Source organism: Contarinia nasturtii, unplaced genomic scaffold, assembly GCF_009176525.2.
Source record: "Contarinia nasturtii isolate CC-2019 unplaced genomic scaffold, AAFC_CNas_1.1 Cnas_scaffold_1037, whole genome shotgun sequence".
Lineage (NCBI taxonomy): Eukaryota > Metazoa > Arthropoda > Insecta > Diptera > Cecidomyiidae > Contarinia > Contarinia nasturtii.
The window spans coordinates 6,810,829-6,827,068 of NW_022198383.1; the positions used below are offsets into that span (position 1 = coordinate 6,810,829).

Here is a 16,240-nt window from a genome sequence, read left to right on the forward strand (position 1 = left end):
ACGGATGGAGTGCTTTCTCAAGTCAGTATAGTAACACCATCACATCATCGGTCTCCTCGCCAAATCGCACTGACTCTCTGTATTCGGTGTGGAAATGTGCCAGTTGGTTAGTTCGCAGTGAATATTGATGAAGTGAATATATCGCTCCACAACGAAAAAGAAAGAGTGCTGATGTCATTTATATGGGAACAGTTGAAATATTACAAATTTGACGGAAGAAGAGAGACAGATCTACCAGCAAATATCCATTACAGGTTTTTTTCCATAGTGTTCCAATTGTCATTAGTATAATCGGAAACTGTGCGAACATCGAAATTATCAGTACAGTGTGACTGAATCGCTCTAAATGCTCCAATTGTCGTTTTTGGAAAGTGATCAAGGCCAAAATCGACGACGTTTTTTAACATACAGAGCGAAAGAGAGTGACAGACAGACATAAAAAAATCGATTGCAACACAAAATTGGATTTTCGGTAAAGTGAAGTGGACTGATTGCAAATTAAAAGAAGTGAAAAGTCACGAAAGAAAAAAAAAACATTACACTCAAATAGATAAAAATTCAAAATGACCGATGATTTACTAAAGAGAATAGCTCGTGGTGGCGGATGTCGATTGTGTCTTGCTCCCGATACGGAATGTGTTCCAATTTTTGCAACAGCTGCTGCCGACAAGGAGCCACTTCCAAATAAAATTCTTTCATGTGTCGGCATTAAGGTGAGTCAATCAATGACATTTCATATAAAATCAACATTTTCTTTTCGGTTTTGGGTAAAACATTTCGGGCACACGGAAATGGTGCCAAGTACTTATGCTTCGTTCAATTCATTTTATTTGCCAGCTGGTATTTATGGATTTCAATGAGGCGGTTCAAATTGTAGTGGTTATGTAAAACGAAAAGAGAGAAAAAAAAGTTATCAAACGCATCGTGAATTGTGTTTGATTGTGTCATACATGTTTAGTGAGAGAACGAGATAGGAACAGTGAAGATGTTGGAACTACGAAAAAAATAATAATTTAAATGTGATACTGTTGAGAGGTGTTTGCAAAAAAAAAGTCAGAAATATTGTTGCTAATTAGGAGCGATTGTTGGTGAACTGAAATTACAGTGTGTCCACCATCTTGGATTTCATCAGATCCAAGATGGTGAGGCCGAATATGAACGACCACATACTAGTAGCAGCAGCACATTCACTCACTCTCTCACATCATCGTATGCCTTCTCTGTGGGTTTTCAAATCGAACCGAACCGACTCAGTGTGTTCAGCTTTGCCAGCTTTTCGCACTCTATTGTACGTAAAAAGGCTTTCATCATCACATCACTGAAAAACAACAGTTGGCCACGACCACATCAAAAACAGAACAGAGAAGAGAAGAGAGAAGAGAAAAAAAAACACAGAAACAGTTTCGTTCGTTTCGTTCGTACGTCCGTCCGTCTCCGATACACTCGTGGTGTGGTATTTTGTGTGAGCATTTGCGATATGACGGCTGTTTTATTGAGAGCAGAGTCTCTGCTTACTGAACTGAGTAGGTAACACAGAGAATCGACCAACACACTCTGGCAGTATGCTCACATAATAATATTGTAATGGTAATAGCGAGGCTATTGACGGATTTTTCGTTTTCACACAAAGTGAAGTGCTGAACGAGCGATAGAGAGATTTAGCGTGCAAGTGAGTGAATGAGTGAATAAACGAATGAGCCCAAGTCATATCGAAAAACTGAATTGTCGTACAGTACTCGATGTAGCGATGGCGACTCTTTGCTGTTTTCATGCAATGGAAACGGGTCGGTCGATCGAACGGAATAATATAAAGCAAAAATTGTACAGAATGCTCACAATTATTGTATTTTGTGTGGCGCATAAACTACGGTGCTTCACACAGTAAACTGTGATGACGATGGATTTTGATGAGAGCGTGTACTGCAATGTATAGTGAAAATACGGTACAGCACAGTACACCACATCACACATACTGGCTATCGATATGGCGCGCACTGTGCCAGTTCAATCAGTCATTATAGTCGAAAAAAAGTAACTCTCTTTTACTGGTCCTAATTCAAGTGCATATACATTTGAGATTAGCTGAAACGCATATATTTGTGGCGCATTTCTCATGCTGATCATAATGTATTGTTTCGACATCTTCTTTTTTTGAATTAATATCGACTCTTATATTGTTATTGTTATTTTACGAATAACAAAAATCGTAATATTTGTCATTTTTGTTCGATCATCAGATAAATTGAGTTATATCTATAAATGAATATACATATGTGTATATATATATTTTTTTTATCATCGTCATGCGTTGGCAATTCCATTAAAGCCAATCGCAATTTACAGAAAATACTCTCTAATCGAGAAATTTTTGGCCTGAACAAAGCAGGGCACAGAGAGAAACCCGTCGCCTGTATGAGTGGTAGTGCGGATGTAGCAACTAAATGAAGCGTACACAGTACAGTTTTTGAAAAAGCGAACGTGTATGTGATGAGTGATTGTATCTGGTCGTTTCGATTTGCCAGAGAGCGCGTTAGCGGAACGAAAAGGTATACACACTGGTGTTTGGGCTCAACATCACACACATTTTGTACACAGTGTACACGGTTTGGCTATATGTAGACGAGATAAACACTCACTCGATTTCGATGACATGAAAATGAATGAGGGAAAGAAAGAATGCGCGATACAGACATTGTTGGATTCATTGCCTTGATGCAAAAACCTCGACCAAAAAAGAAATTATTCAGCTACAATTTATTGATGAATTTGCGACAATATGACGAAGCACACAATTGGGCTCGTCATTGGTTGGTCGTAGTTGCTGTGGGCGAAACATACTGTACCTTTTTGGCAGTGTAGTTTAATCGGTGATGACGATTATAGCCAAACCAAATGCCAACCTATGGTAAATGGGGATGAACATACATGCTCACATGTAAAATGAGAACGTTAACGAACACTGATAATAATAACCAAACAATCGATTAAATTAACATACACAGTCAACAATCCAGAAAATTTGCCACTTATCTTCTAATCGCCCATAATACTGAGAAGAAAAAACACTCCAATCTGAAATCATCATTTATTAATGCACGCATGAAAAAGAAATGATGTGTATTAAATGCAAACCGCGATTTAGTATGCTGTAATACACAAGCAAGTTAATTGACCTTTATATGGTCTCTAACCTATTTACAATATGCCGGCGTCTTTTCCATTCGCAACTTAACTTAACGATTGACGATATTATGTACACGAATCCATTGTGATTTAAAATGCCCTCATAGGATAGTACGACCGAAACGAGTTCACCGAATCAATATGTGTCTTTTACCTGCTCATTTCTTTATACACACATCTGCCACTACCAACTCCTGAATATTATCTGTTTTGTGAGAGCACACATTCTCCCTCTTCCTTTTTCCTCTCCCTCTCCCTCTCTCTTTTCATTTCTTTCCATTTCCATCATACTCATCCTTCTGATATTTTGGTTTGGCTCCTCTTCAGGTATTTATAAGCCCGGTGTGTCGCTAAAATAGACGGTTTAAATACGCATACACTCTCTCCTTCTCTCTCATTCTCAGCAGAGAGCAATAAGTGATTTGGACTCTTTTCATGTTAGTATATTTCTCAGCATTTAAGGCATACATAAAATAGGTGATGTGGCATCCACACCAAACACAATATCAATCTCTCGCTCTCCACATGCTTTTTATCTTCCGTCAATGTGCGGTGGCAACTGCCAACTGCAATTGCAGATGCACACAGCTCATAAATAAAATCATATTGTGGAACGGAATACATGCATAATTTAGCCGAAATACAAGTGCATTCAATCCCTGTTTTCTTTAAAGGATATTTCATTGTATTTGTTTGCGTTATGCTCAATGTGCATGTATGTGTGTGTGTGCATGATGTGCATTGTGCATATATGTGGCACTCATGTTCATGGCTTTTAAATTGCCTGGATTTTATTAGGCCAATACAAAAATCAAATATGCACACTTAATTAAATATGAAACACTTTGAGAGCGAATGAACATCGAAGCGAGTTCAGCGACGCGTTCGCGCGAACTAACATTTTTAAATGAAGAAAATAATCCATGCCAATTTCTTGTCATTTAACTTCTGTCTATTGATTATAATTTTAACGAGTCAGCAAAATCAATTTATGTGAATAAGAAAAAAAGCACACAACGAAAGAAACTGAAATTATACATGTCATACGATCGTATTATTTTCAAATACATTAAACCGAAACCGAAAGAGTGCGGCTGGTGTATTGATTTAATTTCTTTTTAGTGGGTATTTCTTGCTTTCAGTTTCACGTGCCCAATTATTATTATTATCAAGAGACTCGCATGTGTGCTTCGACCGAATTAATTTGTCAAAGCATGTACATTCTCTCGCGCGACAGCCAACGGCACATATAACAATAGCCGAACCATCATTACACATACGAACACCGTAAAACAATATCAATATTTATCACCTTCATTGTCAGCATTAAGACACTGTACACTGTACAGGTAAATACAGTCTCGCAAACAGAACTTATTACTACGATACATGTCAACGTCAACGAAGCAACTCAATATACGCACACCCATATGCGACGGTGACGGCCACGAAGACAACGACGACGAAAAGTAACAAATTCATGATACAATTACTTGCCACTGCCACAGAAACCAAATTATTGTGAAGAAAAAAAATCGTGCTAAGTCACTTTTCGCCGAAAGCGAAATCGAAAGAGACTCATTCAAGTGTATTTAGACTTGAATTCGAATTCGGGAGAGCAGAAACGACAACATTTTCTGAATCTCACATGACTCATTAAAACGATGTTTAAATGTATTGACGAATGTTTTTTTTTGGCGTTAGTCTGGTTCATATGATATACATTCATACATAAGCTACAACGCTTTACCAATTTGAAAATACTTGAATGTATGGAAGTAGTAATAATCTGGTGGCAGTTTGATTAAAATTTTCGATTTATCAGCCGTCTTATATATGCATACGTATGCGTCTTAGATTAGACTCATTTCGGAATCTTTAGATAAATGGCGCGTGTATGTGTTTGGAAATTATAAATACAATGTTAGTGTTCAGATATCCAAAAGTCTTTTCAACTCCGCTTTTATTTACATTTTTGTCATTTATTTGCAGTTTTTCAAAACACACAATAATCTCGCTGTACATATTGGTTAGAGTAAACAACGAAATGGCCAACGTTCTCAATATTTATTAATGTTACTATGACACTTATTCGTGTTCTTAGAAAATTTGCGAGTTTGTGCACGCATTTTGACCCTAGATTGTTTCGTTGTACATGAAATCCAATGTCAGCAAAATTGATATGTAACATAATTTGCTGTGGTTTGCAATCATTGCGAATAAAGTCATTCTTAATTAATTTTTTTTGTACACAATTTAAGTATAACAACAATGTCAATCAAAAATGATTTATATGGATGAAAATTGAAATTGTTTAAATGTGTCTTCTTTACGGAAGACATAACGCATGGCCACACTAAATACAGGAGTAATTTTACAAATGGATTCTTGGATATGTTAATCGATCGATAATTTGAAATTGTATTTTCATTTGATGCTGCTTATTGAAAAGCAACGCATAATCGCCACTGTAGCCATTTACATGTTTTGAACATTCAATAATTATGCTTGAGCTAGCTTTGGTGTTCCTCGTTCCTCATACCATCTCATTCTTCATGTTTCATACAATGCGCGCTCCTTGCTCACACCAGACACATTCCCCTTTTTCCATTTAATCCTTCTTGTGTTCGAAGCCCCACGCATACAATCGCACATTCATACACACACACGCACACCTAAATTTGGAATTGTACACATTATAATCATTTTCTCAATGATTAGTTTAGTTTACTTGCCGTGGATTGAGTATAATTTGACCTGTATACCATGTTTAAATTGTTGGATAAGGGCTACATTTACCAAAAATCGTTTCGGTTTTCTATTTCGATGATTTCATAAAATGCGACGCAGTTCTACCTTCGTCACAATCGGATGACTCTCTCTATCTATCTCTATCCATCCATCCATCTATCCGTTCAGCATAGGGAACACATTTTCCAATATATCCCGCTGAATGAACACCGAAGTGTAAAGGGATTTGGCATTAGCTCACCACCATATTGTGAAGCTGATTACTACCGCTACGGCTGCTGCTGCTGCTGCCGAATCATATACATCTATCCATTCGAATATGACCGCACCGTGCATTTGGCTTTCATTGGACATAGAGAGAGCAAATGAGTATATGCCAAGAATGGAGAGATACAACACGAAGCAATATTACGAACTCCGTGTTGTACAGTTTCCATCATCCGCCGCCGCCATCACCATCTTATACAGTTTGGGAATTGTCACATCGCTTTCTATTCTTTCAATCTGTAACTGGATATTCAAACCGCATCTTATTCGCTATGTTTGCCCTTCCTTGACTACTGCTTCAACCTTTCCCACTGTTGGCATAGCTGTTGCTATTGCTGTTGGTGTTGCCTGTTTTATGCTTTGTCCGGCGTGCGTTGGTCTTGGAGAATGGTTATTGATTTTTCCCTCGATTTTGATGACGACGACGGTGAAGAAAATGAAGACACATCTATCGGACCCGAGTGATTTACACCCTCATTTTATTTTAATAGAGCATATTGCGTCGCTTCTGCATATCAAATGGAATTTGGTTAGATGTATATTGTATACATCCGATTTTACAACAATGTAAATAGATGATATTTTCAATGTATAATATGACCAATGACGCGTCTTCAATGTGACAAAAAAAACATCAACCCAATCCTATAACAAATGACTAATACTCTTAAGTAAGATTATTACACAAACAACTATACACACGATATTCTTGTTTTGGTACATATTGAGAATGTTATTTAACAAAAGTTCTTCTTTTATAACTCTAAATTCAATTCATTGGAATTGATAATGAGATTTTATTGAATGTACAGAATATATGTTGAGAATGTCATAATAATATTCCAGTATCAAAATCTTAAATCTCAGTATTTTTGGTGGCATAAGAAGTTGTGATTCACAAAAACCCAATACATACACTGTAATTGATAGTCTATATACGCTGTGTGGAACGTATATTTGTTCTCCATTGTCGTTGTTTTCATTTGTTTTGGAAAATGCTTTGGCTTGCATTTGTACGTGCAAATTGTATTGATTTGCTATTTTTGGTTTAACCAGTAATTTGAAGCTGACCGCTTTAATATTGCATGAAATGTCCATTATAAATTTATTGCCATCACCTGAAATCGGGCGCATCAAGCAAAATAATTCCAATATTTACGTAACGAAACGAATGCGCAAAAAGAAACTTAAGTAAAAATAAATTCCAGACAATCGCCCACAATTCTTTTCGCTTCTTTTCTTTATTTTTTCGAATTATGAACGAGGTTAAGCAATAACACATGCAAAATATCATAGATATTAATAAATTGTGTCTACTTTTCATTTCAGATACTGCCTGCGGATCGGATGTCAAATCGGGTGTGCCATGCGTGCATCAGTTTTCTAAATTCATGGCAAAGTTTCAAAAATCGCTGCTATGTCGCACAGAAAAAACAACAAAGTTTTCTCGATTTGTTGTTGGCCAAAGAGCGTGCAAAGCAAAAGATAGAAAATGATCGACAACGTCAATTGCAGCAACAAGGCAAAACATCAGCCAGCGATGATCAACAAAGAATCCTGAAAAATGCACTACTCAATTCTACGATGCGAGCGAACGCTGTTGGCAACACATCGATTGATGTTGTTAGTATTATTTTCCGTTTTGTATTTCTAAACCAAAGAAATGTTGAAAAAAAAATTAAATTTTTTCTCTCTTTTTTCCTCTCTTTCACACGTATAGAGTTTTATCAAAGAAGAACCGGAAGATATAACTAGCGACATCGATGAAATGGATCCAACACAATTTTTAGCTCAGGAAAATGATGACGAAATGGAAATCGAAGAACATCCACCAATTCTAGCATCACTCGGGCTTACCCACATCAGTCATGTAAGATTTCAGATTGTGAAATTCAATACTTTTCTTCTTTCTGCAATGGATTTTAATACCTTGATTTATATTTCTTTCGATTTCATTTCCAAACATCAGCAGCAACAGAATACAGAAAATGCCAACAATGATCAAATGGATGAATCGTATAGTCAGCAAAATGTAAATAATTTAATAGCAGGACGATCACAAGCCAGTTGTACCATTTGTCATATGCAATTTTCAAATCGAGCAAATGCCCGTCGACACGAACGAAACATTCACGGTATTCGAATATCGGTTCAAGGTGCACAAACCATTATTCAGCAAAAAGATAGGCCAGAGATCTCAATTACAACATCAACGGCAGCTGCACCAACCGCTGCACTTAAATTAAAGCGTCCGCTCGATGCGCCAATTATATATGATTACACCAAACCCGAATTGTATCGAACGTACTTGACCGAACCACGTTTGAATTTCATTCGACGTCATTTGGAATTTTTGGAACAATATCAAACGATGACCTGTAAATGTTGTAACAAACAATTTCCCACATATAAATTTTTCATGGCACACATGCGCAAAAAGTATGATACACTGTCACGAAACTTGTGCTTTAAATGCTTGAAACAATTCCAAACGAAGCCACAATTCATTGCACATTTGAAGAAGCGAAATTGTTTGAATTTGTATCGTGTATTCATGGCCGATGATACCATATCAAAAGAACCATTGCCAAATGCACCGATTCGACATGGTTCAAAGGAAATTATCGCAAATAAAACATATGGATGCCGTTTATGCACTGAAACATTCCGATTGAAATCGGATTTCCGTACGCATGTCGTCGACACGCATAGTGATGCACAAAAGAGCGAAGACGCTGGCAACAATGCTTGCGGCTATTGTAATTTGGAATTCGAAGATGGAAACGAACGACGTCGTCATTTCAGCAATGTTGAATGCATGGTATTTTTGATGTGTGGAACATGTGAAGAGAAATTCAATTCACATCCAGAATATATTGAACACGTTTATGCAACGCACATACCATCGGCAAATGAGGCAGAAACACCAATTAAAAATGAATTTTTGCTCGACGATGAAAACGGTCTACTTCCCGAAGATCCAACACCGTCAACACAATCAAAAGCACGAAGTCCACAGAATTGTACTGTATGTGGAAAACAGTATAATAACTATTACAATGTACTGCGACACATGGAATCAAAACATCCCGATCAAGTGCCAACCACATATCGTTGCGATCGCTGCAAAATTGGTTATCCACGACAAGTTGAATTGCGTGAACATATGCTACGAGTGCATAATGAACGTCTTAAATTCGATGCCATTAAAATGAAACGAGAACAATTCAGTTGTCGTGAGTGCAAAGCGTCGTTTGAAAGCAAAGACTCTTGGCTGGCACATCAATTGGATGACCATTCGAAATTTTGGTGTAATCAATGCGACGAAGAATGCGATAAGAAGGAAGAATTTTTGACACATCTTGCTTCACATTCAGAAGCCAAATCATTCAAGTGTCCGGTGTGTCAACATTCATTCAGTTCGGAACGTGGTTTCGAAACACATTTATCGGTCGTACATAATATGACCAAAGAAGAAGTGGCCGAAAGTAATTTAGATAATAGTGACTTTGGTGAACTGCCAGTTGAATGCGCTGTAGAAATTAACGGTGAAGATGATACAGACAACGATGACATTAACGATGCCGATGATTTGGACGGTAATGATGCCGATATCGATGAAACACTTGAAAAACCAGCCAAACGAATAAAACTGGATTTATCGGCAACCGATAATGAAATAACTACACCGCCAAACAACGAGACGTCGTTGAGTACGACATGCCGAATTTGTAAACAATCATTTACAACACGAATTCAATTGATGCAACACATGAGAAGTTCGCATAGTTCAGTATCAAAGCTACCATCGCTAACATCTTCACCTCATGTTGCCGTTCAAACGCATAATGTCAACAATCGTTTGCGGTGCCGAATTTGCCAAAAACGGATTCACACGAAGAACGGTTACAAGCGTCACATGCTTACTGTGCACAATGTAAAAGATTGTGTCTTTATAAAATGCACACTCTGTCCATCGGAATTCAGCAATGACAAAGGATTGAAAGTGCATATGTTCCGAACGCACAATATCACCGTTCAACAAATGCAGGCCGACGAAAGTTTGGTACCAATTCCAAAGCAAGAGTCAACATCACCGACACCATCACCAATTGTGCCAAGAACCGAATCAAAACAAATGTTCGAATGCAACATTTGCCATACGGTTTACCGTAGCCGAGATCAATTGAAATCACACAGAAGCATTGTGCACAACATTACTGATGGGTAACGATCATTTCCTTTTCATTAAAATTCAATCAACTCAATTGATTTTTTTTTTGCTTTACAGAGATTTGAATGAAACGGATCTTTTGGAATCGTTGGCCGAAGAAAATGCGTTCACAGGTGAATCGTGGTGGCAGTGTCGCTTCTGCAATGAATCATTTAATGCATCGAAAAAATTAACAATTCACATGAACAGTCACAGTGAATATGATAACAAAGAAACCAAATGCAAAGATTGTGGAAATGTGTACGGTACACGTAAGTCACTTTGGGTTCATCGTCAAAAGAAGCATCCACGTCTACCAAATCCATCGCCATGTGAACTATGCGACAAGACATTCTTTGACAAAACGGAATTATTCTATCATTTGAAAACACATTCAAACGATGATGTATTCTCACACTTACAAGCAATGCAAGAACAACTCGAGGCCGAACAAGAGAGCCGCCAAAAACAGGAACAATCGAATGATGCACAAGAGAATTTTTCGTGCCATATTTGTAGCCAACGATTCCATGATAAACGTGTACTGAGCAAACACTTACGTGTACATGAACATCAGAAACAAACTGAAACGTCATTCAATAACTCAGCACTGGCAGCAATGCTGGCCGATACAAATATTAGTACCGAAGAAAATCTTGGCGAATACAGTTATCCATCGTATAAGGGTCAAATGGTTGAGAACGGTGAATTTGCATGTGATATGTGTCCGAAGAAATTTTCACATGTAAATGCATTAAAAGTTCATCGTGGTTGGCACTTCCGTTCGCCGGACGGACGACAAATTACCGATAGTAATAGCATTTGGCGACCAGATGTTGGCAGCAATAATAAAAATAAACGTTCACGCGCAGCAAATCCACCCGTATGCCCGTTCTGTAATTCAACATTTGCAAGTGGCAATAATTTACGGCGTCACATTGTCGAAGTTCATAAACGAAACGAGGCGAAAATGATGCGTGAAAATGGAGTAGAAACAACATTCATCGAAAAAGAATGTGAATGTGCTTCTTGTGGCATTACATTTAATACCAGACCTGAATGGGTAGAACATAAAATTTCGCATGCTCGAACGATGAAACCGAGCACCACTTATGAATGGGGATGTGAAATTTGTGGTAAAGTATTTACGCGCAAGGAACGGCTATTGGTTCACATGACATCGCATATGAATGGTGGCGAAGAAGAAATAAATCAGCGCAAAGCTGAAATGGGCTTTGAAAGTAATTCACAAAGTTCGATGTCATCGTTGTCACAACAACAATCAAACGAAGCGACAAGCTTACGAAAAATATCCGGTGAAACAAAATCAAGTTCATCAGTATCGTTGCTGAAACAACCATCGCTACTGAAGCAATCGTTACAAGGAAAGACCACACCATCCATACAGAATGAAGTGAAACTACCACTAAAAACCGAGTCAGTTGAATCACTCGATTTAGATTACGAAAACTCGAATTCATATGAGCAAGAAGAAGAACAAAATAATTCGTGCGGCTTATGTGACCTGTTTTTCAAGAGTGCCAAGGAACTTAAGCAGCACGTTAAGAGTCACATTGAATCGATCGGCGGTCAACCGGAGGAGTCCAACTTAGACGAATATGATGAAGGAGATGACGAAGAGGAGGATGGACATGATGACGGCAATGGCAATTCGGACATTGAAGATCATTATGAAATTGATGAAGGTGTAGAAGGTGTAGAAGAAGAAATGGGCGAAGAAGAAGCCGACATGGTTGAAGAAGATTTTGAAGATGATGATGTGAGTAAAATGAAAGAGTGATGTATTGAACAATTTTAATATGATATTTGTCATTATTATCATTTAACACTTTCACATGTAATTAAAATCGTTTGTTTTTCTTTCGTTTGGCATTTGTGAAGGTTGACGAAGACGAACATGAAGAGCGAAAACCCGAAATAAGCGGTTTCAATTGTCGTTTGTGCGGCAGCAGCAGTGAATCACCACAGTCAATGATCAAATGTATGGATAATCATAATGTGAAAACCAGTATACAATGCGAACAATGTCAATTATATTTCACGAACAACAATCAATTAGAGAATCACGAGATGCTTTGCCATCCGCAAGAGGATTACGATGAAGATAGTGATTAAACGTGCATACATACACGCATAAAACAAAAATCGTTTCAAACCGATTTCCACATGCACATTAGTTTTGAAAAAAAAAAAGAAAGAAAAGAAATCGTATTTCATTTTGTTGTTTATAACTAGAACCCCTTCAATGTGAAGGCGAGAAACTTTACTTAACATGTAATATCTTTTGGAAGAGAATATTTAGATAATAGGTAAAAATAAAAAAAACAAACAAGAAACCAATTTTTTCGAATCTTGATACTATATAAATTCAGCTGCTACTATATAAATTCCGTGCCGCTAGAGCGTCACAAAAATGTTCATGGATTTTAATTTAAAGAAATATTATGTAACGAGAAAACAGAAAGAATTGAAATGGTACATTTTTATGTAGAACATAAATAGTAATAGTTATGATATCTGAAGAATAGTCATTTCCAAGCGATAAAAATTCCTACCTGAATATCACATGAAATGAAAATCAGTTTTAAAAATTTACTTTTTTAATAGAGTTTATCTACGGAAATAGAATGCCAAATTGTTTTTAAGTATATTTCGATTGGTAGCTTGTTTTTAATTGAGAAAGGAAACAAATCTGTTTAATATCTATTTTTGGGCGAAGGATTCATATTGGTTGGTTTTATTTTTTATGCAGAGTTGCACTTCAATGTGTGATGGTATACTTACGCGTCATTCATCGCAAAGAATCGTTCAGAGCAAATAAATTATAGCATTCGATTTTAAGAGTCTTAATAGAGATAATATCTTAAAGTTTAAAAAAAGAAAAAGAACTACAAGTTGTTCATTTCCACACAAAAAAATGATAGAAACAAAATTTCAAGTAAAATTAAGTTGAATTGAAATCGATTCAATTTAATAAAATCAGTTTAAGAAAGACAAATTAATTTTAATTCAATTTCTCCACTGTAACAATATTTTGCATTCGTAGCCGATACACACACGTACATAATAAACATGAAGATTCAACCCCAACATTGACATTAAATTTCTTTTTATTGTTCAAAAATGATGTTTCGTTTTTACATTTTCAATTTTTAAATATGATGTTTTGAATGAGCTTGAAAAGGATGGTACGATATGACTTATGCAAGGAAGTTTATGTTCTAAATATTATAAACTAAAATGTCATTCACTATTTTTATATTTATTGTTTTTCCTTGATTTTTTTTTTCATTAATTAAATATTCCGACGCGAGCGAGATTTGTGATCGGTGTACATTAATATTTCTAAACGAATGAAATGGTAACTTTTATTTCCCAAAAAAATTCTACACATATTTTGACCAAAACGAAATCACAGAATCATTTTGATTCTGTCAAATGTGAATTTCCATTGAAATTTCGTTTTTTTGAATTTTTTTTGTCGATCGTTGGGTAATAGACTGAAGGAATTAGGAAATATTATTTTGTTTACGTATGAAATCAATACGATTAAAATTGACCTTAAAGACTACCAAATCGAATGGAATTTCGATTCGAAACTTCCTCCATCGACTTCAGCTGCTTTTTTTTACTGCTTAACTAAGCGCCAAGAGTGGCTCAAAATCGGCAATATTATCTTTTGCACCAATTTTCGTCTTTTTATACTTCTTCTCTAATTTTGTGTTGGCTAATTTCTTTTTAAATTTACTAATACTATTTTTCTTCTCTTTACGCTGTTCGTCGCTGGTTTCTTTGTCCAACAATTGTAATTGTTCGATGATATTTTTCGGATTTGGATGCGAATCGGTGGAATTTTTATTGGCATAGACAACAACGAACTGTGAATAGGCTGGATCGGTTGGTGTATTTATGTCCGCAAAATCGCGGAAATTCGAAAACTGTTCGTCCGGGAAAAAGGTTTTCGGTATGAATGATGAGTGGGGTCGACCATGGCCGTTATTTGTGTTAAAATAATTTAAAAATTCATCACTTTCGTAACTTGATCGATGCGGTAAATCGTCGCCTTCTTGGTAGAATGTTCCGCCTTTTATGACCCCGAAATCACCTTTTTTTTGTTGAGAAATAAGAAACACATTTTTTGATTGTTAGACCTGTAATTTTTAAAAAAAATAATTTTCTTTTTTACCGGATCCAAGAATCGATTGATCATAGCTGCGGGCACCACCAAATCGGCCGCTGGTTTCTTGACTCTGGAAATATGGTCGAGAATGTCCCAATGGCGGTACTGAAAAAGTCATACAAAAACATGAAAAAATGGATATAAAATATTTTTTGAAAAAAAAAAAAAAAAAAACGATTTTTACCGTTTACGTTACGGAAAAATGATGGTGGGAAAATATTTTGTGCTGCCGGTGGAGCTCGCGTATCTTCAATTGAACGAATTCGTTGTGGTACTGGTCGTTCCAAATGCACATATTCCGGTGCTAATGATCGATATTCTCCGGATCGAAATTCGTTTGAACGAAATTCACCGGATTGAAAGTAGCCGGCTGTTGCATGTGGCGGTAGCAAAGCGGTTGCACGAAATTCATCAGGTTCCATTAACATATCAGAATCATCTTCCTCTAGATGCTCTAAAGGAAAGTAAAGAAAGAAAATCAATTATTTAGATTGTATTTTGAAACACGAACAAAAAAAACGCGGTATGCAAAGTATTATTTCATTAGAGTTGGCATTTCAATGCTCTTCTTGTGCGCTATTATAAAATAATGTACTTCATGACGTCGTGACTTATTGAATACATGTTCACGTTGGCAACAAGAAAAAAAAATTGAAGAGAAGAGGGAGCTCGGAACAGTGTACATTTTACATGTTTCACTGTTCTCTTCCGATGTCTATAAATAATGACGGAACGTCGAAGTGGTTTTATTCCTACAACACAAAGACGATGTATCGAATGGTACAATATGCATACGATCTCTTCATTGTTTAGAAAGTCATAGTGATTTCTTTTCACGGTTTTGTGTTGGCATTATTATCAATAATCGTATATTCCATATATCAAAATAATGCAAGATAATTTTCCATGCCCTGTGTTAAAAGCAATGGTTTTGTGTTTGGCAACTCTTCTGCAATTTATACAAACACACACAGTTTCATGTTTGAAAGGTCTTCTCTGATGATCTTTGCTTGTTACTTCTTATATTGTCTTTTGAACTGTGTTGCATGTACGGCATACATCAATTCAAATTCACTGAGAATGCTTAAAATAAATCACTTTTCTATTGGAATTACATTTCAAAATTAATTCAAACATTAAATGAGACTAAAATTTTACGAAAACCCTCACGACGAAATGAATTTTGGATCACTTTCATCTGAAAATAAAAAATAAAAAACAAACCAACTCATTAAATCAAAATGTACTCATTTAAAAATGGATGTTTTTGTCTCTCGCATGTCGTCATCGTTCCGAAGCTCACTCAAGCGCAAAAATTAATGTGTAAAGTGAAAGCCATTCAAAGAATAATCCAATGTTTCAATGTGCATGTTGTGTTTAGTCTTTTGTTTTCAGATTTCTGGCGTCGATTTGTATAAAGATTTCAGACAATCGCATATACTATGATCAAAAAGTCAATCGAAAAGTGGTAATTTTAAGCATGATTAACGAAATTATAGCAAATTTTCAATTTAGATATTATACAAGAAAAACGATGCAAAATGGCAAAAGAAATTATTTTCAAAATGCAAAGAATCCATTGGGTGAGACAAACATGCCGTGATCATGCACTTTTTTGTTTCGAA

The 16,240-nt window shown here is 36.3% G+C and overlaps 2 protein-coding genes across 3 annotated transcripts in view; one reads left to right on the plus strand and one right to left on the minus strand.

The window, feature by feature from the left end:
• On the plus strand, positions 1-13,533 carry LOC116344541 (zinc finger protein hangover-like). 2 transcript variants are annotated; one of them, XM_031773149.1, is made up of 6 exons: positions 1-713; positions 7,531-7,824; positions 7,922-8,071; positions 8,171-10,428; positions 10,493-12,194; positions 12,317-13,533. In XM_031773149.1, exons 1-6 carry the CDS (start codon positions 564-566, stop codon positions 12,548-12,550), a joined length of 4,788 nt encoding a protein of 1,595 aa, XP_031629009.1. In that variant the 5' UTR covers positions 1-563; the 3' UTR covers positions 12,551-13,533. The 2 variants fall into 2 exon arrangements, with proteins under 2 accessions (XP_031629009.1, XP_031629010.1); XM_031773150.1 differs by having other exon boundaries at positions 8,174-10,428.
• LOC116344542 overlaps positions 13,528-16,240 on the minus strand; it is a 26,043-nt gene continuing 23,330 nt past the window's right edge. Inside the window, exons 2-4 of the mRNA XM_031773151.1 lie at positions 14,800-15,069; positions 14,622-14,720; positions 13,528-14,540 (exon numbers count right to left, since the gene is read on the minus strand). Coding sequence (XP_031629011.1) covers positions 14,071-14,540; positions 14,622-14,720; positions 14,800-15,069 — 839 coding nt within the window. The 3' untranslated portion in view covers positions 13,528-14,070. The remainder of the gene's footprint in view (positions 14,541-14,621; positions 14,721-14,799; positions 15,070-16,240) is intronic.